Below are 24,585 nucleotides of genomic sequence, written 5' to 3' on the forward strand. Positions count from 1 at the left end.
CTTCTCCCCCCACTCTCTCTCCCTTCTCCCCCCACTCTCTCTCCCTTCTCCCCCCACTCTCTCTCCCTTCTCCCCCCACACTCTCTCCCTTCTCCCCCCACACTCTCTCCCTTCTCCCCCCACTCTCTCTCTCTCTCCTTGTCCCCCCTCTCCCTTTCTTCTCCCCCCACCATACCACTCCATTTGCCGCCACCACCACCACAGCAGCACTCCGTTTGCCCCCCCACCACACAGCAGCACTCCGTTTGCCCCCCCACACAGCAGCACTCCGTTTGCCCCCCCTCTGTCCATTTGCCCCCCCTCTGTCCATTTGCCCCCCCTCTGTCCATTTGCCCCCGTCCGTTTGCCCCCCCCTGTCAGTTTGCCCCCCCCTGTCCGTTTGCCCCCCGTCCATTTGCCCCCCTGTCCGTTTGCCCCCCCCCTGTCCGTTTGCCCCCCCCCTGTCCGTTTGCCCCCCCCTCTGTTTGTTTGCCCCCCCCCTCTGTCTGTTTGCACCCCCCCTCTGTCCGTTTGCCCCCCCTCTGTCCGTTTGTCCCCCCCTCTGTCCGTTTGCCCCCCCTTCTGTCCGTTTGCCCCCCCTCTGTCCGTTTGCCCCCCCCTCTGTCCGTTTGCCCCCCCCTCTCCCAGTCCTTTTGCCCCCCCCTCTCCCAGTCTGTTTGCCTCCCTTTCCCAGTCTGTTTGCCCCCCTTTCCCAGTCCGTTTGCCCCCCTTTCCCAGTCCGTTTGCCCTCCCCCTCCCTGTCCGTTTGCCACCCCCCCTTCCACTTCTCCCTGCTAAATTCAGTGTTTGTATTTTGTGTGTGACAGCAGGACAGTAGCGCACGCCCCCTCTCTTCCCATTTTTCAGAGCAGGGTCATGTGACCCTGCTCTCAGCACGAAAGTATCTCTCCCTTGTCTCCCTTGGGAGAGCGTGTGCACGCGCATGAGTGTGCGAGCACCGCGGAGAGGGGATGTGCTGATCCACACTGAAGAAGGTAAGCGCGCCAAGTGAGCTCAACGCCAGCGGGGACTCAGCCTAAGATTCCTATAAACCAGAATGGTTACGTTTGTTTTTTCCCTATTTGAGTCTAGGAACTGTATGCTAAAGGCACCCTCTTACGACTTAGCAAGGTGCAAATAAACAGTACTGTACATCAAAACTACATCAACAAAACTCTTTATCAGTCATTCAAATATTATAAAATTAAAAATGAATTTTTTTTTGGTGTTAAGTTACACTTTAAACTGCAAATACAAATACCACTTGTGAGCAAATTCACATCTCAGACAGGTCTGCAACCATTCCTTTCACCATTATCGCCTAGCATCCAGTGCTTCCATTCCAGCCAGGGATTCTGTGTAATGACACAGCGTTTTCGGCACAGCCTGGGATAAAGAAGTCATTAGCCAGTAACCTACTCATACAGTAGACAGCTCTTTCAACCTTTTGGGTCTCATCAGTGTGAGGCTGGTTACAGTATGCTGGCTTTGCAATTTGAAGCTGGAAGCGGTTTCAACCGCACATTAAATAAATTATGATCTGTAAAAAAAAAGTGACAAAAAATCTCTACTGATAAACACAAGTTCTATAAACACAAGGTCTCTACCTGACAGATAACATTTTAACAATCACTAAAATTTGGGGGAGAATAAGCAAAGGAAGACTGTTAGTAATAAGTAATTCTAGATCGTTAATCCACTTTTACTTTACAATACACAGCAAGCAGAACATTGCAAGCAGTTCAAGGATTCTTGTGAGTTATTAATGTGGTTTAATTAGCATTCAGTTCCTTTAGAGGGCAAACCCCATGCAATTTAGCTATTAGGCCAAGTCCTCGGTGCTGGCTGCTGCACGCGCGCCTGGCGTCCTGGCGGCGTGTGCACAGCTTAAAACCACGATCTGCGGTCTATGGTGGCGCTGCAGGGGGAAAGACAGGGGGGGGTGGCCATGACATCACCCGACTCGTTCGCCCTCATTGGCTAAACCGCCGGGGGCGTGTCCAGCGCTCCGTCCCCAATTCCGAATACAATTTCCTAGTATTCAGAAAATCTGGTGGTGCATCGCGGCGGAAAATTGCGTGCCAGGGTAGCTAATGGGGCCGGCCACATTGAGGGGCAGTTTTTGTCCCTGCAGCGCACGCCATAGCGCACGCTGCAGCAGGCACCGGGGACTTAGCCTTACACAGCAAGTGGCTTGATTGCAACAGAGCATACAGTTTTGTGCACACTAATATATTAAACTAAGTGAGAATAGGTGTGCATTCCATCAAAGGACGCATGAAGTGTTAACACTCAAAAAAATACCTCCACATTAGAAGTTTTTTCTTGGCCTTGCACAAAGGTAGTTATAATTTCCTTGGATCTGCTAATCATTCCTGTTGTGACAAGAGAGAGTTTAAAAATGCATAGTAGGCAGTAGTCAGTCAAAAAAGTCATATGTTTCAGTTTACATTGGATACACAGCAAAGCCGAAGTGTAAGATTGTGCAGCGTACCCGGTTGCTATCGCGGGGTTTTCTTCCTATGAAAATTAACTACGGTATTTACTATGTTGACATACGGTATTTAAATGTACCCAATGTTGAAGGTGAATGTTGAGTTATATGTGCAGTATTAAACTATTTCATTGTTGATATACTGTAGATCATATAGCCAGAGTTTGGTTACTATTCTTTGACCTCCATGCGGTGGATGCAAACTCCTGTTCTGGCTCATTAACAATAGTCAACCCCAGACTGTGAGAATGACTCCTATGGATGAAGGGGTACAACTTATCTTGGGTGCTTGTGATCTGTTCTCAAAGATCATAATGAATCATTAAACCCATTCTAAAAGCATACACAAAATATACATTATATAGATTATTAATAGAAGAGTGTGCAGGAGATTCACAGGACATACTATCCTTCAAATGTAAACCAAATATTAAAGGATTTTTACAAGTTCAGCCAAAAGTCATAACTTTCCAAGAATAAAAAGAAAACAGAGGCATCAATTGTCTTGATCTGGTCAGTTTCAACCCCCTCCAGCTTCAATTTCTTTGTGAAAATATATGTATTTTTTTTAAATACAGTATATTATTATTATCTTTATATTACATATTTAATTTTGGCTGGGTACCGATACCTGCAAAATACAATTCTCGGTAACAGAGTTAAAAGTAAATATCTTTATGAATTTGTTCTAAAAAAGATTTACTACTCCTTATTTAAAGAACTTTTCCTAAAGGGGTTGGGTTATTATGCTGTCTTAGAACATTATATAAAACGTAATCTACAATGCACAGGGTTAGTAGACAAAACCCCATCATCAGTGATTTGACATTTTCTACATACTTTTCTATAGACATCATTGGGGCTTTTCAATAAAGTGCAATATCACCGATTCGGAACAGAAAGTCACCTGGACTTGATCGGTGCGGAATTCAATGTACACCATTGACTCCACTAATCTTAAAATGATAAATACTGATCAATTTAACATGGCTCTTTAACTGACGGCCTTGATGTAGTCCTTGCACTCTCAGCTGCCTAAGCAAATACGAAAGCAGGAGCAAAGGGCTATTTTTAACACATAAATATATTGTGACAAAGTCACTAACTCAGTATGCTGTTTACCCAGGAGGGTAGAGGGGCTTCTTCCAGCTAGGAAGCCCCTGGCTGTTGCTCTGGTCCCCCAGCCCTGCGAGGAGCTCTGCTGCTGGGACCCCAACCCAGGATAAAGACTGCTACGAGCTGGACACAGCCTGCTCCCCAGAACCGGCGTTCCTGATTGCTGTTGGAGCTGCAATTACAGATAAGAGACTTTCTTATTGTACTTTGAATACATAGTATATGTTTTGGGTGGATAACCAGATTAGGTGGCTGCCAGCTAGAAACGCCTGGAGTGAAGTCTTGTTAGTTTCCTTAACGGGAATAGGTGTTTATTTTATTATTTGGTTTTCTTAAAGGGACAGTGCACCTGAAGTTCATTTGTTTTGTGGCTAATAAACCACTACAGTTAAGCTTTACACCGTGTCTTAGCGTTTTACTGACCCTGCCGCGTATGCGTGTATATATATAATATATATATATATATAACACAAGAAACAACCTACAACAGACAAGAAGTGCTATAACCAGTAAGGTGAAGTGTAAGATATAAACACTACTGGCGGTGCTAGGGATGATGAATATATGTGAACATGACAAAGAAAAAAGAATCCCAGATTAGCACTCTAGCATACAAAAGCTATCAACATTTATTAAACACATAACAAAATATATCATAAAAAGGATCCACAGTGTACCAAGGACTGATTACTACTGAACACTAATGAATTGAAAATACATGAAATTACTGGCATAAGTATGAACACATTCAACAGATCACAAATAAGCTGGTATAAAAGCTGTAAGCTAATGTGTGAAAAACCAGAAGTAGTGAAGAGGTTAATGTGGTGCTTAATCATACCGAGGTGGTCTGCCACATCTTCTACCCATAAGTATCCAATAAGGAAAATAATTGTACAGTATGTAGCTCACAAATGACAAAAGCAGTACTTGCTAAAGTGGTATTTTACTCAAAACATATTCATGCAAGGAGAACAGGACAATAATATTTGGGGTCAGTAGCCCCTTTGTCAGATCTCTCCCAATGTGATCTGTTGAAGAGGCTTCTGAACTGAAATGTTATTGTCCTGTTCTCTTTATATGAATATAATATAAACAACAAACAAACAAAAAAAAAGGCCCAGTGCAACATACAAAGTGACACAACATATAGTACAATACTTCAGTGCTAATCTGCTCATGAGTACAGGTCATTTACTTAAACCCTTCGGCCAAAGTGTTATAAGCCTGCAGCCAACATCAAGGCATAACCAATTTGCAGGTCCTAACACTACCTGGTAAAATTCTCATGTAGCTCTCTTTTTTGCTGGAGTCAGAAAAACCATACTGGGTCTGTGATTCACAGGATCATGATAAAAACTGCTAATTGGAAAGTGGGGCGGGGCGAGCTTTAAACCCTGGGGAAGAGGGGACACCCCTCCAAACAACAACAGTTGCATAACCCGGCAAGCTCCGGAACCCCAAAACCCACCCTCACATCATATATACAGCATATATATTAGTGTCAAAAAGCAGTTCTACTGAGCGTGGCAAAATATACAAACAAAAACATATTTATATGAATATATTTTGTGTCAAATACCACTTTAGCAAGTATTGCTTTTGCGTACTACATACAATTTTATACAGTAAACTAAAGAAGAAAAGTCCAGAGCTTTAGTATTCAAAGTTGAAAATTAAAGACTTTTATTGCACAATGTGTTCAGCAAAAATGTCAACAGCAACAATAAGCAACCTTTCAAGTTACAGTGATTCGTTTTCAATCTTGAGAAAAGTCATTGTGACTTGAAACGTTGCTTATTTTTGCTGTTGTTCTTGCTGAACACATTATGGAGTAAATGTAAGTCTTTCATTTTCAACTTTCACTACGATGTACTAGAACGCTAAAAGGATACAGCTTTAAAAGCACGTTTTCATCTTCTGAAGTGGCTTTTATTGCTGGTATCTGTTGTCAAATGTATTATTAAAAAACCTTCATCCTCAAACCTTTCAGAGAAACCTTCCTATTTATGATCAGAGCTCTGCAAAATAATACAATGCATCATTTATCAAAACACCCTTTCAAAGACACTCAATGGGTAAAAAGCATACATACATACATTACTGCCAATATTACACACAGTTCACAAAGCAGGGCAGTCACTACACTCATGTCATGATTGTCATACTCTTGAAGCCAATGCAAGTGACTGGCTTATGTAGTAACATGAATGTGCTCTAGGTTGCAATACACTGTCGAGCTGGGGTGGGGTAGGGGTGAGGGTCGATACAGCTGGAGTTGGAACCATCACAGCCTGTCCATTGGGTGACAAAGTGCTTGTTGCATGACATGTATAGGAATGTTTTTTTGTACTATAGTCAAGAATAAATTATTTTTATACTTGGATTGATCTCTGACAAGTTTTTGAAGCTTTTTTCCTGTAGCGGTTAAGTGGTGCTGTGCCGAGATCCTTGTTTTGTTGCTGGTGTGGGTCCATGCAGCTGGAGAAAGGGCAATCTAAGCCTATCCATTACGTGATGGAGAGCGAGCCAGGCGGATTACAGGTTGGCTGACCCCGGAAGTTGATGCCGTTGCAGTTTAATGAATAAACCTGTAACACTGTGCCTGACGCAAAAATACCTGCACTACCTTTTCATTCTGTTGGCCTGCATATAAAATACATGTATCCTTAATCATTTAATAATAGTTGACAATCATCAACAAAGAGCTCCGAAGAGCAATCATCACTTGGCTGAATGAGATATTTATTTAAAATGTTCTTCATCTTCCTTACTGTAGCCAATTGAAGTGTGAAGATGCCTAGATTAGTACATTTTTAAAATGTCAGAACCATTTGAAAATTTGTGTTTGCAAAACCACAGGCACCTTTCACGAACACCTTAAAAAAACAAAAAACAGTAGTATGGACACCATTCACCCATAATATGTCTTGATCTAAGCTCTTTGGAGCAGGAGACCTTTAGCTTTACAAGTGCCTGTTGCACTTGTTCCCATTGTTTGTAATGTACATTATTTACTTACTTTTGTAATATTGTAAAGCACTGTGTACATGGTTGGTGCTATATAAATTCAATTATACATAATGATAATCAATAGGTGTCGACAACTGATTACCATTACTCCCCACCATTCGAACATTAATCATGCTATTTTTACTTTGGATGCACACCCCCCACACGTACCCCCCCCCGTGCCCCCCATGTCCTGTGGAACTTACCAGTGTAGTTTACCACTGTTTCCTGAAGTGATTTAAATAGCTGTCCAATAGGAAGCCTCAAACAATAATCTTTTGGACTTTTATTGGCTCATGGGAGTCACAAATGTAGTGGGTCTTTCGTTTCCACTAGAGATAGCAGTGACCGCGGTAACTATCTCAGGAACTAGGCTGTAAAACTGTCCATTGTCAGGGTTAGTGACAAACGGCTGTCAGGAAACACTACAACCGGCTGGTCAAATGGCCTAAATTCTCTAAGATCCAATAGAAATTTATTATAAAACTTCAGACCTGAAACACATTTTAGATTCATCTTGGGGCTACATTTCAATGTGTGTGAATCTAATATATTTAGCTGTAATTATTCTGATATTTTCTTCTGTGGGTGTGAGGCCATGCAAACACATTTTTTTTTAACCCTAATTACTTTGTGGACCTCCCAAATAGAAAACAAAATGCCTCAATACCAAAATTATGGCAGAGTTTCTCCCCAATCTTATGTTAAATTTTTTTTAATAAATAAATAAAAATAATTTCCCAACGAGGACTCGTTCAGATGCCCCAAATTGCCGTTTGAAAGCCAATATTCAATATCATAAGGGCATGATTTGACCAAGTTATTTGGCCTCTCTCTGTACTCAACACAACACTGTTATCGATAAAAAATATATATAATCCATATTAGCCTTAGACTTTTTAGGGTGAGAGTAGAAAATGGATTGAAATCCGTCAAATGTCCAGTAAGGCCTTTCTCTCTACATAACGCTTCAGCGTGATTCCATTGCACCTAAAACTGCATAAAAACTAGACTACAATCTATTTGAGAATTCATAGCCAAATTTAAATTGCGTCCAATTATCATGTCTCCTTGGGCAAGAGTTTGTCAAGAGATACATATGAAAGGAAGTTATCTAAATATTCATGGGGAGCATAAACGGAATAAAATGAATAATATTTACCATATATAGTATCTTTGATAAGGTCTACTAGGGAACTAAATGGATGGTGACCTGCTTAGCTATAAGGATGCCCACACCTCTCTTGGAAAGTCAGGCTAATAATAAATATGATTGAGGATAAAAGTGATGGCTAAACTTAGAAGATGTAATTTTGTGTAAGTGTGTTTCTTGGATCATAATAATGTCAGCTCTTATTCTTTTGAAGTCTGTAAGAACAATTTTACGCTAGTCAGAAGAATACAGCCCCTTAACATTCTGTGTAATTATCCTTAAGGAAGCCACAATGAAAAATAATAATTGAATTCTAAGATGACTTATGAAAGCAAAACTGAAATGGACGCCTGGCGCGAGCACGCACACACACACACACACACACACACACACACACACACACACACCCCATCTCGCGCACCCCTGTTCTAACATATAGGGATCAAAAGGGATAACAAACTGCTAACCCATCAGTTACCCACCACTACCTGAACCACTGAGTTAATGGGCAAACATAGTGACAGAGACATGGACGACATTACGGAACTTTTTAGAACCAAGACAGAAAGACGCGCTATGTGCAAAAACATAAGGCTTAAGAGAAGAGAGAAATAAAATACAATTGAAGGGACGTATAGTTTGAACCACTCACAGTAATACAAGAACATGCTGTCCTAATAATAAAGTGTAGTTATACAAATTACTTGAAAATTATTTGGAGCAGCAGGTGGCCACAAGCTTTTGTGGGCTGTGTAACCACTGAATAATTCATGGCTTCTGGTACCAAATTCTGAAATAAGTCCTTTATATAGGGTTCAAGATCTGTAAGGCCTATATTCTTGGCACGTTTTCCAAATCTTACTGCTGGTCCCTAAGCTTTCAAATGAACTTATGTGACCGAAAAAGCCCTTGCAGGTAGTTGTTAAGCCCTCTTGCTATATTGTCCTTTTTTTACTCTTTTTACTTTTAACTTTCGAGATCAGTCACAATATTTTCAGCTCGTGTAGTCTTGAGGTTGTTTAACCACTCCTTAAGTGATCCAGGAGCGCAAGAAGTGGAGTCCTCTGATTGATCTGGCTCAGTAGCTGAGCTAAGAGCAGGAGATTTGATGACTGGGGGAGAGGGAGCATGTAACGACTTCGCTTTGATAACATTGCGATAGGTCATGAAACGTTTATTGCTTGGCATTTTTTAAATCTGAAGATCGTCTTGCTTTAGAGTAATGGTAAGGTACTGTAAGAAATTACTTGTTCTGATGAAAGCTTATTACAGGGCTAAGACAAGTGGCAGTTAGAAAAAATCCCCTCTGGGTTCTTCTAATTTATCTTATCCCACCTTGACTACTGCAACCATTTCCTAGGTGGCATTCCTCTTGAGAGTTTGTCCCAATTCCAATCCGTCCAAAATGCTGTGGCCAGACTCCTCCCTCACTCACTGATCTACTTGTGCTATGCCACTATGCATAACTCCCTAACACTGGTTTCCCATATCCTCTAGAATCAAATAAAAAATCCTAGCTCTCTTATACAAAGCTCTCAGCGATGCTGCACCCTTGACATCTCAATCCTCATCCCCAAATATAACCCTAAATGCCCCCTTATGTTCTGCCCATGACATCCGTCTATCCTCCTGGCTAAATACCTCCTCGCCCTCCTGTCTACAAGACTTCTCCCATGCTGCACCCTCTCTCACACCATCAGCCTCTCCCCCAGCTTTCAGTCATATAAAAACTCAAGGAAGCCTAACTGGCACACCCCTAACATCTATCCCCTCCCTCCAACAGTATTGGGATCAGCTGTGCAGCTGGACAAAACTGCACGTTATCAAACACCCCCTACCATCCACATCCCCAAACTTTATTTGGGGCTGATTATTAGCTTAGCTAACCACCCAGTTAGAGAGGGCTGGACAACGTGTAGATATTCTCCAAAGTGGTGTAGGTTTTCTTTTTGCTGTGTTAAAGGGACAGGCGCAATAAAGCCTAATTTTCGTTTCACTTTAAATGGTCTCCATTGCCTACATCTGAACACGTCTCTTACACCCCTGCTTGAGCACAGGTGGTTCAGTCAAAATAATTGTGCCACCTGTGCTCATGAGAGGATATCTTTCTTTGAGAAGGGCAAAGCTGAATGAGTTACAGTTATATCACTTTCCTCATTTGACATACATCTTTTGAGCTAGCTATATCTAGCACTAGAGAGGCACTAGGAGCTTCATGGTTTTAAAGTTATTTATGTAGTTATTTAGTCTATTATGTTCTAATAAACTTTTATATGTTGTATGTCTGCGCACTCTAGGACCATGATTTAATACTACTCAGGTCTGTGGTGCGCCCTAGTGGGGATCTATTTGTGTGCTCTTCACACTCACACCCCGTTTGCTCATGATAGGATAGCCTGAAAAAAATGCACTAGTAGTGGTCCTTGACGGCTGGAGTTGGGAACCTCTGCTCTAGATTGTAAGCGCTCATGAGTAGGATCCTCATTACCTTTTGGATCTGTTTGCGCTTGTTTGTCCTTATTTGTTATGTCATTCTGTTTATGTAATTTACATAACTCTGTACCCCCATTCTACAGCGCTGCAAAATATGTTAGTGTTTTACAAAGAAACAATAATAATACTAAACCCAATGTAGCTTGTTACCGAGAATTGTATTACACTCAGAGACAGATACACCAAGCTCTGTTAAATCAGGGCATATAACATCAAGTTACCTACATTTGTAGAGGACATTATTTTCCCCGAGTTAAACGCATATCCCCAAGGTTATTATATACAAAAACAATGGCCATTGCTCAACTCATTAACATAGGCTTAACGTAAGGTTAAATTAATTCCCTGCGTATCTGAACAGAATTTAATAATAATAATTTAGTGGAAATGAAATGCTAGGGAAACAACTCTTCTGTATATCATTAGCGAGAAAAATGTAACCATACGTTATTTACAATGGGTTCACATTGGGTTATTCACCTTAGTGGGTAGGCGTTACTACTGTATTAACCAAGCGTTAATTTAGGTTAGCGTTTTAAGTTAAATAGCCTAACAGAACTACAGTAAGTGCATCTGGGCCTTACTGCAATTGTCAAATTTGTGCCATATACTATATAAAAAAAACACTAAAGCAGATGTTTTCAGACATTTCCGAAAGCAGACCACTTCAATGCTCGACTTCGAGGGCAACCATACTAATATTTACATGTATATTTTAAATATATTGATGTATAGGGCTAAATGTATTTATAATATATATAAAAAAAAAAATACTGGAAGGGTATCTAAATATTAGAGATAAAAAAAAAATGCACAGACTGCAGAATAGCAGTGAATTTTGAAACACTTTGGGGACCAGCACTAAGGGACCTCAGTTTTAGAACCACAGCACAACACCATCATATATTCTGTACACATTTTACGTCTTTTGGTTCTATGGTCAAATTTGCCAACAGGGATTATAATCTCAGAAATTAAGGGTGGCTGTCAAATACAAACTACAGTAATTTTTTTTTATTTTTATTATTATTAATAATAATAAAAGAGAACAATTTTGATATCTTATATAGCAAGTATAAATACCATTTATGAGCACATTCATTTCTCAGACAAGTCCACAAACCTGCACCTTTCCCCATAATCTCTCAGTATACAATGGTTCCACAGCAGCCAGGAGTTCTGCATAATTACATGTAAATGAGCACTCACAGTGTGTCCCTTTTCTGCTTTTTATTTATTCTAAGGCCACGTCCATGGTGAGCACGATGGAGCGTGTGGCACGATCAAAATGGAGTGCCTCTATGAGGCAGGCCATAGAGTGCGCGACCGCCATGAAAAGCGCCGGCGATCCATGAGAAGACAAATAAATTTGTTTGTCGCGCAATGGCCGGGTCACGTGAGCGGTCCACCCAATGAGGGCGAACCAGCTCTGTGACGTCACGGCCACGCCATCGACACACCTCCGAGTCGCCGTCTACCCCATGGCCAAAAATCTCTGCAGCTACAGGCACGCGTGACGCCATGAGCATGGACGCGGTCTAACATGGAACCCTGTAAGTTTATGCCTGCTGTTTTACACAACCTTTTAGGTAAAGCATGGGTTAAAGAATTGCATGGTAAGCAAACCTATAGCTTATATAAAATGAGTTCTGTAACAATGGATGTACAGTAATATCCCGATAAATGCCCTTGCATATTACAATTTGTGCAGACAAAGACGAGGGTCTGGATGATAACCCCATAATCATGATAACAGCAGTTGGAATGGATAGCTTTTCACCTTGTATTGGTAAAATAATGCATTCAGGAAGTAATGGAAAAAGAAGACAGAGGACGTAATCAAAGTTAAAATAAATAGCCTTTTTATTTGTAACACCCTTCTGATATTACAATATGTATTTAGGGGGTTAAAGAGTTAACTACATAGAAAACCCCCTTCTATAGTATGTAACGGTTTTTCTGAACCGGCCTGACCCACCCAATCTCATATTGGCCCCTGTGGTCTAACCAGTCCCCATTACAGTGTGATGTCTGGTGGTGCACCTGTTGGCAACAGGACTCCTGAGTCTTCCGCATGATGTTGTATTGGGGATTTGCCAACCCAGACAGGCAGCTGAGGTAGTGTGCTTGAGTCCTACCTAGATCCAGTGCAGCGCCTCCACCTCATCAGGATCCCAGCGTCCGCTTGTGGATGGTCCTGGTGAGGAACTCCTCTGTGGTGCAGCCCCCTGTGTAATCACTCCACACTTACACACGAGGGTATCTTTTATCAGAGTCATCTTTATTAGTACGGTGGGCCAGCTGCCCTCCACAATGGGTGTAATTAGCCCTCCATTGTTCACCGTACTTCCCTTTGAAAGGTATAGTCCTCCTAATGTAGGGATTCCCTATCCCCGTAGGGAAATCTACTCTGCGCCAGGTCCCTGGTCACAGTCTCAGTAGTCCTGTAGTGTACCAACTCTGAACTCCTCCAACTACTTAGCAACAATCTCTGAACTCTCTACTCCCAACTCCTAACTTTTGATCAGTGCTGTGCCTTATGTATCCTCTGGGGGCTGACACAACTCTGACATCACCAACCAGGGAGTCAGAACCTGTGACCACTCCCATCCATACATAGGGCACCTCACCAGGGTGTGAGGGCAAACCTCCATAATTACTGCTGGCATGCCCATAATTTACCAGGCCTTACTGTCAGCAGGAGAGATGACTGCAGCCATTTTACAGCATGGTTACAGTATGTTTCCAAGTAACTAGGCAGGGGCCTGCTTACACCCTTTCTTCTAGAAGGTGCCGACTTGGTCACCTGTTCCAACGTGACTCAGCAGAGACTAAGCTCCACCCCTTTTCTTCCTGGAGACAGGGAAGGAGATCAGAGGCTATAAATAAGAGGGGGAAACTGCTCACCCGAATATAGTCATGTATATAAGTAGCACAGGGTAGGCATCACTTTGTATGCTTTATAGGTAGGGAACTGCCCTTTGAAGTTAGGCTCCTAATATGAAGGAAGCAGAGAAGAACAGGCTCACAGATGGTAGGCCTCTCTCCCCTAGGGGTTACCCCAATAAGTAGCCCTGGGACTAGCCTAGAGAAGCATTAACTTGGAGACCCTTGACTCATTCCTTTGGTGAGCACACCAAGGGAATAATGAGTGGGGCACACTTAAGAGGATCCACCACAGCACTGAAGCATTGCATATCGGGTGGGCAGACCAGAACACATAGATCAAAATCTCTCTTGTAAAAAGAAGAAAGGGTAGACCAAGCAGGTACAGAGGAAGTAATAGAAGAGAATGCCATAGGATGAATAAATCAGTAGCCAAGCAACTAACCACAAGTTCAAAGAATGTGCCTCTACAGGAATGCAGTAATGCATCAGGGGAAGAAGCTGTATTTCTATTAAATATAAATAAAGACCACTCTGTTTATAAGCAAAAAGATCCTGGCGCCCCTCCTTTCTACATCATCACCCAGCCGCACGGATCTACCACCTTGACAAGGTAACACACTGAGTAAGCCAATAGCAGAGACTATCCAATGTAAACTCCCTAGGAGCCGGGCAGGTAGGGCTACATATTATTAAAAGATCGGGGAACAACAGTGTCATGGGAGACCAGGCCTATCACACCATCAATTCGCCAGACAGAAAAAAAGGGGATTATAAAATTAATTTAAAGGAAAAAGAAATATCCACAACTATTTACAGTAAAATCAACACACACACACACACAAACTTACAACTGGGAAACTGGGGTTATCCTAAAAACCTGGGTGCATGGACCTCCCTAATAAGATTTCCCCTGTTCTTTCTTCCCTGCAATGCCCGCTGGAACAGGACTCCAGGCCTTGCACCAGCAATGGAGTTGACACTGCAGCTTCTCCAAGTTACTCAGCTTCTTCCCAGCTGCAGCAACTAAAGAACTCTCAACCACAGCGAAAGCTCAGCTGAACTTATCTGATCTAGCTAGGGGTCTCCGTCCCTGCAGGTGTTTACAATATGACCCAGTCCCTGATTGGTGGGGGGAAGTGCAACAACAAACACAGTTATATGCAAAGAGTTACTTGGAAAGGTCACGGACCACTCTGCAACTTTCCAGCTGAACATCCTATTAACCCCTGGTTCCTGAAGTGTTGGATCCAGGCTGATATACACACACACACACATCACTAATATTCAGGAACCATATAACACCTCTAGCCATAAATCACAGCTACACACGGGGGAGGGACAAGCACAGATAACATTCCAAGGGACACTGTTTTTAAGTAAACCCTTTGCTTGCTTTATTCATTGTAACACCGGAAGAAGAGATCACTGTATCTCGAAAGCTTGCACAAATAAAAGCATTTCGTTAGCCACAGAACGGTATCGTCTATTTATTTTTGATTATTGAAGCTCGGCTAACACGGTACTGATACCTCTATATAGATAGAGACACACACACACACACACAAACGTAATGCAGATATATTACTGACAGGTAGGGGTAATGGCAGGCTTGACCTTTGTTAAAAGCCTTCACATTTACCCCTGCTGTCACAGACAGCACTACCGACAAGTTATAAAAGAGATCAAGTTCTGTATTCGTTTATCTTGTGCGTCTGTGTTTTTGCTAGCTGATTTATTGAAAGAAAGGGTGTTTCAACATGTATGCCCCGACTGGACAAAACAAAGGAAATAACCCCTCCAAAAGCGCTAACCTACACTGAAAAATGATAATAAGTGCTAACAATAATGTGCTAAACAATAGTTTGTGCTAGTGCAACATCAAAGTGAGAACAAATGCTGTGAAACAAGCAGCTAGGTGACAATAATAACAGGTTATTCCAAACCTGATAAAAGACAGTGCACAAACAAAATATAAAGTCCCCAGCGCTATAAGTCCAAGATACCGTGATCCTAAAGGCAGTCTTTGGTCTTTAAGATGGTGGTTGGGCTTTGGTAAAGATGCTCCAGATGGGATGGTGTCTTTGATGTAGATGGATACACCGTCTGAAATAACAGATGACAGACACACCTGATTGCGCAGCGTATTTCAACAATCAAAGCCCTATCTGAGACTGTGAAGAATCCTACTCACATAATAAATGCCTGTATGTTCAATGGAGAGGATCTGTAATGGCTCCCCTTCTCCTCAGCTCCTCTCACGAACCCCACGTGGAGACAGCTTACTGGGATCGACCTCAATCCGCAATGGCGTCCGGGATGGTTCCGTTGCGGCACCCCCACAGATATGTGATAGAAATAGGCACAATATGGTGTACTGTAGTATGAAAAGACCTTTAATGACTAAAATACTATAAAAAGTATTAAAATACACTCACATGGTGCAACGATTGATCGTACTTCTCGCGAATGCCGTCCGCAGCTTGCAATTCCTAACAACACGATGGAGAGGATCACTGCACGCAGACACGCTGTCGACTAGGCGTGTGACGTCAGTGATGCGGGAAACTCTCCCTGCGCTAGGACTACGGGTGCTGGGATGGTTCAAAGAACTAAGCTCCTCCTCCCAGGGGAGGAGCTTAGTTCTTTGAACCATCCCAGCACCCGTAGTCCTAGCGCAGGGAGAGTTTCCCGCATCACTGACGTCACACGCCTAGATCCCAGTAAGTGTCTGCGTGCAGTGATCCTCTCCATCGTGTTGTTAGGAATTGCAAGCTGCGGACGGCATTCGCGAGAAGTACGATCAATCGTTGTACCATGTGAGTGTATTTTAATACTTTTTATAGTATTTTAGTCATTAAAGGTCTTTTCATACTACAGTACACCATATTGTGCCTATTTCTATCACATATCTGTGGGGGTGCCGCAACGGAACCATCCCGGACGCCATTGCGGATTGAGGTCGATCCCAGTAAGCTGTCTCCACGTGGGGTTTGTGAGAGGAGCTGAGGAGAAGGGGAGCCATTACAGATCCTCTCCATTGAACATACAGGCATTTATTATGTGAGTAGGATTCTTCACAGTCTCAGATAGGGCTCTGATTGTTGAAATACGCTGCGCAATCAGGTGTGTCTGTCATCTGTTATTTCAGACGGTATATCCATCTACATCAAGGACACCATCCCATCTGGAGCATCTTTACCAAAGCCCAACCACCATCTTAAAGACCAAAGACTGCCTTTAGGATCACGGTATCTTGGACTTATAGCGCTGGGGACTTTATATTTTGTTTGTGCAATGTATGCCCCGACTATTCCACAATAATTGCATTATTTATGTATTAGTGGTATATCTTCCCATTATGCATACAAAAGCACCTACACATCCATATTATATATACTGTACATATTGCTATACAGCATTTCTCAATTAGTGGACATCAGTTACATTTAAAAATGGGGGAATGTCAATTATGTTCAAAGAGACATAAAAATGATTGTAAATTAAACATAAAAACTCTCGCACTCTCTCAATTTACTATATCTTGGTAGTAGTTTATAGAAGTGAAATGAAAACAGGCGCAATGTACAGTATTTCCGCTTCTTATTAAAGTGTATTTGACATTAAGATTAAAAGTAACATTTGAAAGTATTTATAAGGTAGTATTGAGATTGAGTGGAAGCACATCTTTGAATGCATTGTTTAAATGGGATCCAATATAAAATTGAAGCATTTGAGTTAATTACCATCAGAACCTTGCAGCTAATTTGCTAAATCCCCTAAGAATTACTGCAATTTCATTAGGCTCTGCAGCTTTGCTTCCAAGTTCTCGCATCAAAGTACACTTCTGATAACCCATATCTTTTGATTTAGGGTATATCTCACACGTTGAAGTATTACTTAATACTGGATATGTCTGGCTACTCATCTAAAAAGGTGCAATTATCACATTAGCACTGCCACTTCACTCTGTGTATGAGTGCAGGTTAAATACAGAACACACAGATGTAAGATGCAGACAGCTTTATTTTAGGTACTGATGACGCAGAATATATTGACGACATTCTGTTTATTTGGGAGGGACCAAAGGAGCAACTGGTAATTTTTGTTGAAGAACTCAATAAGGATGACTTAAACATAAAATTATTGGGCAATATCAGTGAAAAATAAGTTGTGTTTTAAGATCTATGACAGAGGGTAAGAATATTGTTACAATGACTTACCGTAAAGAGACGCCACAGTCTCCTTTTGGGTTCTAGTCAACATCTGCCTGCCAAAATCTACTACAGGTACATTTTAAAGGATAAGGAGAAATTGTACCACTGATCAATTATTTGACGACGAGTCTATTGGTCTGGCTAAGAAATTTTGCCATAGAGGTTGTTCAAAACAAATGACAGTATTCAGCAGGAATACATTAAGGTCAAACAAATGAGTAGAAGTCAAATTATTTTTGGAAACCCCAAATAGAAAACAAACGGATACCCGTAGATTCATTACTGAATATGGAGATCAATGAACAAATGGGTGCAAAGTACAGAATTAGATAAACATTGGAATATTTTGCTACAAGACCCGGATTCAAATTTTTACCCCGAAATAGAAAAAACCACTGGCTGTTTTCCTTGTGGTGGTGTTAAAACTGTAGACGAAGCAATATCCTACATGTGTTTTTTTAATTATTTTTTATAATAAATCAGTTCTGTACTATGAGAAAATGCTTGTAGCATTTTTTTTAAACCACGTTGAATGACATTTTTAATGTATTATAATGTAACAAGCATTTTTTGTTTCAATAGCAACTATTTTACAAAGTCACATCCCATTCCTCTCCCGAAACATGCTCTGGCACTGCTCTCTCTCTCTCAAGCAGTGCACCAATTGTATCTAGTGACTGCCTGGTTACATAGAACTTTGCATCTTTGTTCCTCTTCTACTGCACCGATGGCCATTTAGTGAGCCCCTGAGACGAATCTTCACTGATCGATCACAGGAGAATGGATCAATCAGCATCTTAGTGAATTACAGATCATTGTGTGATTGTATTGATGCATATATTAAAGGAAAAAAATAAATAAATAAACTGCAGCTTGGACTACTGCTTTATGAATGACATTTTGATGACTACATTTTTTACTTTCTATTTATTGGGCATTTATCGTAATTAATTATTTAATATCATTATCGTGGACATTTTTTTTTTGTTATCGCCCAACCCTGAGGTATATTCAATAGTACTGTCCTACTAGGATCATTGCATATTCCAAGATGCGTGTGGTCAGTGCATGAATTAGGAATAACACTGATTGAATATGTACCTTGTTATTGAGTCATGGAATTACTTCTGTTGAACTTTTCACTTTAAATCAATGGTTAAAAAATATCTAGCCTAAATTGGAGTATAACTTATGGAGGATATATATTTATTTCATTTAGAACTGACCAGTAACATCTATGTTTTATAATATGTAAATATAGACTATTTTTAAGGGTTAAATGATGCATGTACAATAAACCTTTTTCTTTTGAATGTATATTATGTATATGTAGCCCTGTTTCCTAGTGAACGCAGACCGCTACCATATGCTGTATAACCTGTAGGCTCACAGGGCCTAAGCCTCCGCCACGGAGAGCCTGGGGCACACGTAATAACAGATAACCCTTCGAACTTGGTGCAGCGCCTCCACCTGCGATGGCTCCCACCAGAGGGGGAGTGGTTCCTCGCAGGACAATATATATATATATATATATATATATATATATATATATATATAAAGTAGATTTTACCAGATTGGAGTCCGGAAAAAACGAGACAGCACACAGTCCAGTAGTTCCAATGAAGCTGTATTCAAAGTAACATGGCACCACCTCCAACGTTTCGGTCCTCTGAACGTGACCTTCCTCAGGGACGTGCTCCATGCTCTCCGTGGCGGAGGCTTAGGTTACTTTGAATACAGCTTCATTGGAACTAGTGGACTGTGTGCTGTCTCGTTTTTTCCGGACTCCAATCTGGTAAAATCTACTTTTTACATGTGCATATGGGACAAGCATCAGCATCTTTCAATTGTTTACAGTGTGCCAACTGAGTGTGATTTTTTCATATATATATATATATATCACCTCACACACACACACAGCATGTAAAACAAACGAATAACTTTACTGTATAGCATATGCAATATATCAACAGGTGTCCCTCAATAGAGGATATACTAACTACTGCGTCTCGCAGGGCGCTACCTCCACCTCCACCGGGTGATCCCACCCCGTGTCCAGTAACCCCCCACAATATGTCCCCACCCTCAAGTGAGATATGTAGGTGTGACTGCGCAGCCACTATGTCCTATATGAATAGGTGGTATAGTTGGTGCACTTGCTGGTTACCTGCCGGGCACTCCAGTACCCGGGCCTGCCAAGGATCTTCACAAAGGGTCAGATGCGAGGTGACTCCAGCAATTGCCGTCCGGGGCGATCCAACCCAGACGAACAGCCACAACAGTAACAGGGTCTGAGCCCAGACCTCCTGCTAATTACACACTGTCTCTTTAAGCGCTCACAGAACGGCACAGTAAGGGAACCGGAACCTGTCTAGGGCCAGTCCCTATCTCCGCTCCACACTACGGGGACTCAGGGCCTAACTGGGCCTGGGGTATAAGGCCTAGGTAGGGGCTGAATGCCTCCCTACACGGAGCTCCGTCTCCTCCCGCTAGCTCTGAGCAACGTGCACGCCCTCCGACCCCTATATCCTCCTTCCTGCCACCCGATTGGTCTCCTGGCATCACAGGGTCCCGCGGGGCCTGCTGGGACTCGTAGTTCCCTATGCTCCACCCTATGGGAGCTAATCCTCCTTCGCGGGCTTTGACTGCTATCCCCGCGCATGTGCGACCTCCTGCTCCACACCTTCTGCGCCTGCGCCAACTCCCAACATGGCGGCGCCCTAATACGCGGAACCTCCGATATACCGGAGCGTTCCCTGTCCTGCTGCAACCCTCCCACCTGACAACAACAAATGCGAGCGAGGGGAGCCCGGCTACATATATAACCCTTCATCTCACTCTGGTATTGTTTTTTTTTTTTTGTTGTAAATTTGCCTTTTCTATTTTGAAGAAGGAACACTCAAGTGCTATTCTGTAGCCTACTCTGTGGGGTTTACCCCTTCCTTTTTCTTTTTTTTAAAGGAAGACTAAATCCTATATTTCTTGAATGATTTATCTCATAATAATGTACCAAAGGGAGCAATAACCTTGGCTAAATCTGTATGAACTATAAAAAAAATTAAAAAACACACCATATGACACAAGGCATTAGTATCCAATTTATACTTAGAAATATTTTAACAACAATTAAAGGCAGGACTAAAACAAGGATGCTTACGTATATGCTTCAAAAACAACCATTCTACTGTTAAACAGATGGTTGTCATTCACACAGCCTACAAAGCCTATTTCTTCTAATTATATTCAAGAATAAGTTTAAAATTATATTTTTAAGAAAGGATTTCAATAGCATGGGACTATAGTACGTATGTTTCCAAAATAATTAACGTTGGATTAAGATTGCCAATGCAATTACATTGTCAGACCATCATGCTTGCACTGTAAGATCTTGAATGATGCCCTCATGCTTACATTACCATTTAGATTTGGTGCTCTTAAACATGCTTGCACTGTTAATAGTTAACAATACTTGCAAAGAACATAAAATCAATGTAAAACTAGTTTTTGCCTTTCATAAAACATTTAGTAAATAGTGTATGGGTATTGGAATGAACGATAAAGAGTATGCGCACAGCGCCCCGGGGATTGTATTGGACTTTGAAGTCCCTCTACTGTATGTGTTGGATCTCCTTCCTGCAGATTATAGGAACCTCAGGCCTTGCAGGGAGGGAGAGAGATCCTGTCACCTACAGTACTTCTGCTCTGCACTCTCCTACTCTGTCTTTATAGCCAGTGAAGGTCCCCTACAACGTCGCGTGATCTCTTTTCCTCTCTGAAACTGGTAGCACTCAGGCCTGTGCAGATCTCATTGGAATGAATTGCATTTTTGGATACCAACTTTAAAAAAGGCATATAAAATATACACACATTTTTCGTGACATACTGTACTGCATTTTGTACTTTATGTTTACACTAATTAGCAACACAAATACTGAACTCCAAGTCATTATTTGCAAAAAAAAAAAAAAAACTGTTAAAATGTGTTTTTCTTTACTTTTGGCACAACGAGCCTAAGATATGTTGGAACTAAACCACGGAATCGACATAAAGCACCACTACTATTCTGAGATGTTTACAAAGATAACATCACTATGCTTGTTCTGATGTGCTGTTCTGAGTCACATGGATGAGACACAAGGTAGGCTTTAATATGGGAAGTCCAAAGGAAAAACACTCCAACGCACAGCCAAAAATAGAGTGGGTCCCACACCAGAATACTGATAAAAATGCAATCTTTATTGGTCCATGTTTAAAAAAACGGAGGTAAGTACCCTCCTACGCGTTTCGTACCTGGTGGTACTTTATCAAGGAGGGCATATCACTAATCTACTCTACAAGGCTTTAATATGGGGTAAGAAACACTACCTGTATGTCTCAAAAGCAAAACTATTATTTTAGATACTGTCACACAGCAACATAAATAGATTTTTTACAGTTCCTCTACTATTCTGAACAGTGATTTCAATTATGCTTTAAACATGTATATTCAAAAGCCAGTTAATAGCATGACATGAAAATGTAAAGATTCACATTTGTTAGGAGCAAGCTATGGGCTCATACTTAATGCATCAATTCTAACGTTCCAGTAATCAAAGAGGAAATGCATGGAACCGGTAATTAGAGCTTTAAAAGTCCCTGGGAAAGAGGTTTGTACATCAAACAGTTTCACTCAGAGCTAGATTTCAAGTATTTTGAAGAAGTCATTGCAACATCAGTTTGGCTTATCTTACTAACGGTTACTGAGACATTTTAACAAATCAAACTATTTTTTTTTTCTTTTCAAACATGAATTTAGAAGGGAGATAGGTCACGGGTATTATATTAGAACATTTCAATGCTATTTGTAAAGACTGCAAAATCTTCATATATGTTACAATTCGAGAGAATTCATGCAAATATTATACATGACACAAAGGGGGGAGATTCAACTATGTGTGATACAGGGTATCGCACTGTGATCCTGTGTTCACTGCATTCAAGTCAGTGTCGGTGAACATGGGATAGCAGTGTAATAACCTGCATCACACCTTAGTGAATCCGGGTTTTAAAATCACAGGCATTTTGTGTCTCGTGATAGGTCTATGATTATTGGCACACACAGATCAGGTATAATGGATCATGCTGTTTGATATGTAGTGTGCTGGATCAGACATCCTATTTCATTTTTTTTTTTTAAAGTTCATACAAATAAATAACAATAATGTTGTACGATGTGTAAAGATGGAAAAAAAAACTACACTTCTCCCATGACATGATACAATCTGGTGTTACAGCCACAATGGAAGGAATTAATCAACATTCTCTACACCCTTGTTCCTCTATCACTGGTATTCAGTGTGTTGCGGACAGGGCCGGCTGGGAATATTGCCGGGTTCGGTGCAGACATGTGGTGCGGGGGCCCTCTTACCTGCTTCTCCATCTCTTCCTGTAGGGTCCCTCATCATGGCGTCGCGACGTCAAATGGTGTTGAATTGCCATGACACGGGGCATCAGGTGACATTGTGAATCCGCACCACGACACCATTAAAGATTTCGGTGCCATGATGGGGGACCCTACAGGAAGAGATAGTGAAGGAGCAGGTAAGAGAGTTACAGAGGCCCCGCTCTTTCCCCCGGCAATACGTTTAAGTGTTCTGGGGAAGAGCGCAGTGTCTCTGTAACTGCAGGGCTCGGTGCAGTGGCACCAAAGGCACCACCATCAGTGGTTGTGAAGTCACTTCTCCATACCGTACTAGAAAAGATTTTAGTCACATTCATTTTAATGGAGCTGAATTCTTCTCTTCCAATAGAAGAGAATAGAGACCCAAAAAGCACTAGTCTGTAGCGTTTGCTAATTCTCATTTCAACTAATGAATTATGAAGTTCCTAAAATAAATCGCTTTATGTTTCACTCTCTAGTTCTAGCCAGCATCTTGTGGAACCCACATCAAATTATCGAACTGTAGAACCAGCATTCAATTTAATAATAGCCTTTTGCCCTTTCAGACTCTTCACGACTTACTGTAGATTATAATAATTACAAGATGCACTAAAATCCTCAACCATACAAAGTCCAGAAAGACTAAAAAGAGACCACACACATTTCATTGGTTGCGCAAAGCTCTATTAAAAACATCGGATTTACTGCAACAACAAAAAAAAAGGGGGGAGTGTGGATACTTTACTTTCTCTATTTATAGGATTTCCCTTTTAGTTAAATAAATAACAAATTATATCAAATCAATAGTTGTTTTATTGCTATAAGCTACGTTTTGTAGATTTTTTTGTAATACGGTATATCTCAACCAATTTAAAATAACAAAATATGCAAAATAACAACAAAAAAATACCCCAAAGGTCACTCAGCCACCAATAACAACATGTCTGAGCATAATGTCACCAAAGCCTCACTCCCATGGGCCAAAGCGCCGGCAGCCATCTTTCATTTTACTTTCATTTTGCGGCCATATATTGTAAAAAGGCAATTTTCTTTGGAACCAGAGGGTTCCCAGAGCTAAGAATAACGCGGATCTGCTGCAGATTATTTCTGGCACCAATTCAGTAGAAGAAATATATTACGAAATTGGGGGAATTGCCGCTTTAAACACAGCTTTAGAGGTTATATAATACACAAATAATTTTCCTGCAAACAATAATATCACTTTAAAAAAAATGAAGTAACATATTGTACACAAAGTATTCATTTAATAGGTCTGCGAATACGTGCAATTCAAAAAATGCATCAAAACACAAGGAATGCAACAAAGTATATCTGTGGGAGGAACAGTATGCCCATGCTGCTATACAATGTGTGTGATTTAACATTTGTTTTACTGGTACTACTAAAGGAAGATCTTCAGCGGAGTGCTCCGGGGGCCCATTAAAAGAGATGTCAGAAGAATGATCCCTACATTTTTTACCTTTGAGGACTTAGGCACATATACCAGTCCTATCGCAACTGGACTAACACGGCTGTGTCTACTTCATTCAGAACATTTACCCCACATAATTATATATATATATATATATATATATATATATAATCAAAAAAATAAATAGACAATACCGTTCTGTGGCTAACTAAATGCTTTTATTTGTGCGAGCTTTCGAGATACACTGATCTCTTCTTCCGGCGATGTTACAATGAATGAAGCAAGCAAAGGGTATACTTAAAAACAGTGTCACTTGGAATGTTATCTGTGCTCGTCCCTCCCCCGTGTGTGGATGTGATTTATGGCTAGAGGTGTTAAATGGTT

General features: G+C 41.2%; 1 protein-coding gene across 3 annotated transcripts in view; it reads right to left on the reverse strand.

Moving 5' to 3' along the window:
• Positions 1 to 24,585, reverse strand: part of PPM1H (protein phosphatase, Mg2+/Mn2+ dependent 1H) — a 271,895-nt gene that overhangs the window by 221,117 nt on the left and 26,193 nt on the right. Inside the window, exon 2 of one of the 3 annotated variants that reach the window (XM_075600522.1) lies at positions 2,284 to 2,354. The exons of the other annotated variants lie outside the window; for them this stretch is intronic. Within the exon in view, the coding sequence (XP_075456637.1) occupies positions 2,284 to 2,291 (8 nt within the window). The 5' untranslated portion in view covers positions 2,292 to 2,354. The remainder of the gene's footprint in view (positions 1 to 2,283; positions 2,355 to 24,585) is intronic. 3 annotated transcript variants of the gene reach the window in all.

Source organism: Ascaphus truei, chromosome 5 (genome assembly GCF_040206685.1).
Source record: "Ascaphus truei isolate aAscTru1 chromosome 5, aAscTru1.hap1, whole genome shotgun sequence".
Classification (NCBI taxonomy): domain Eukaryota; kingdom Metazoa; phylum Chordata; class Amphibia; order Anura; family Ascaphidae; genus Ascaphus; species Ascaphus truei.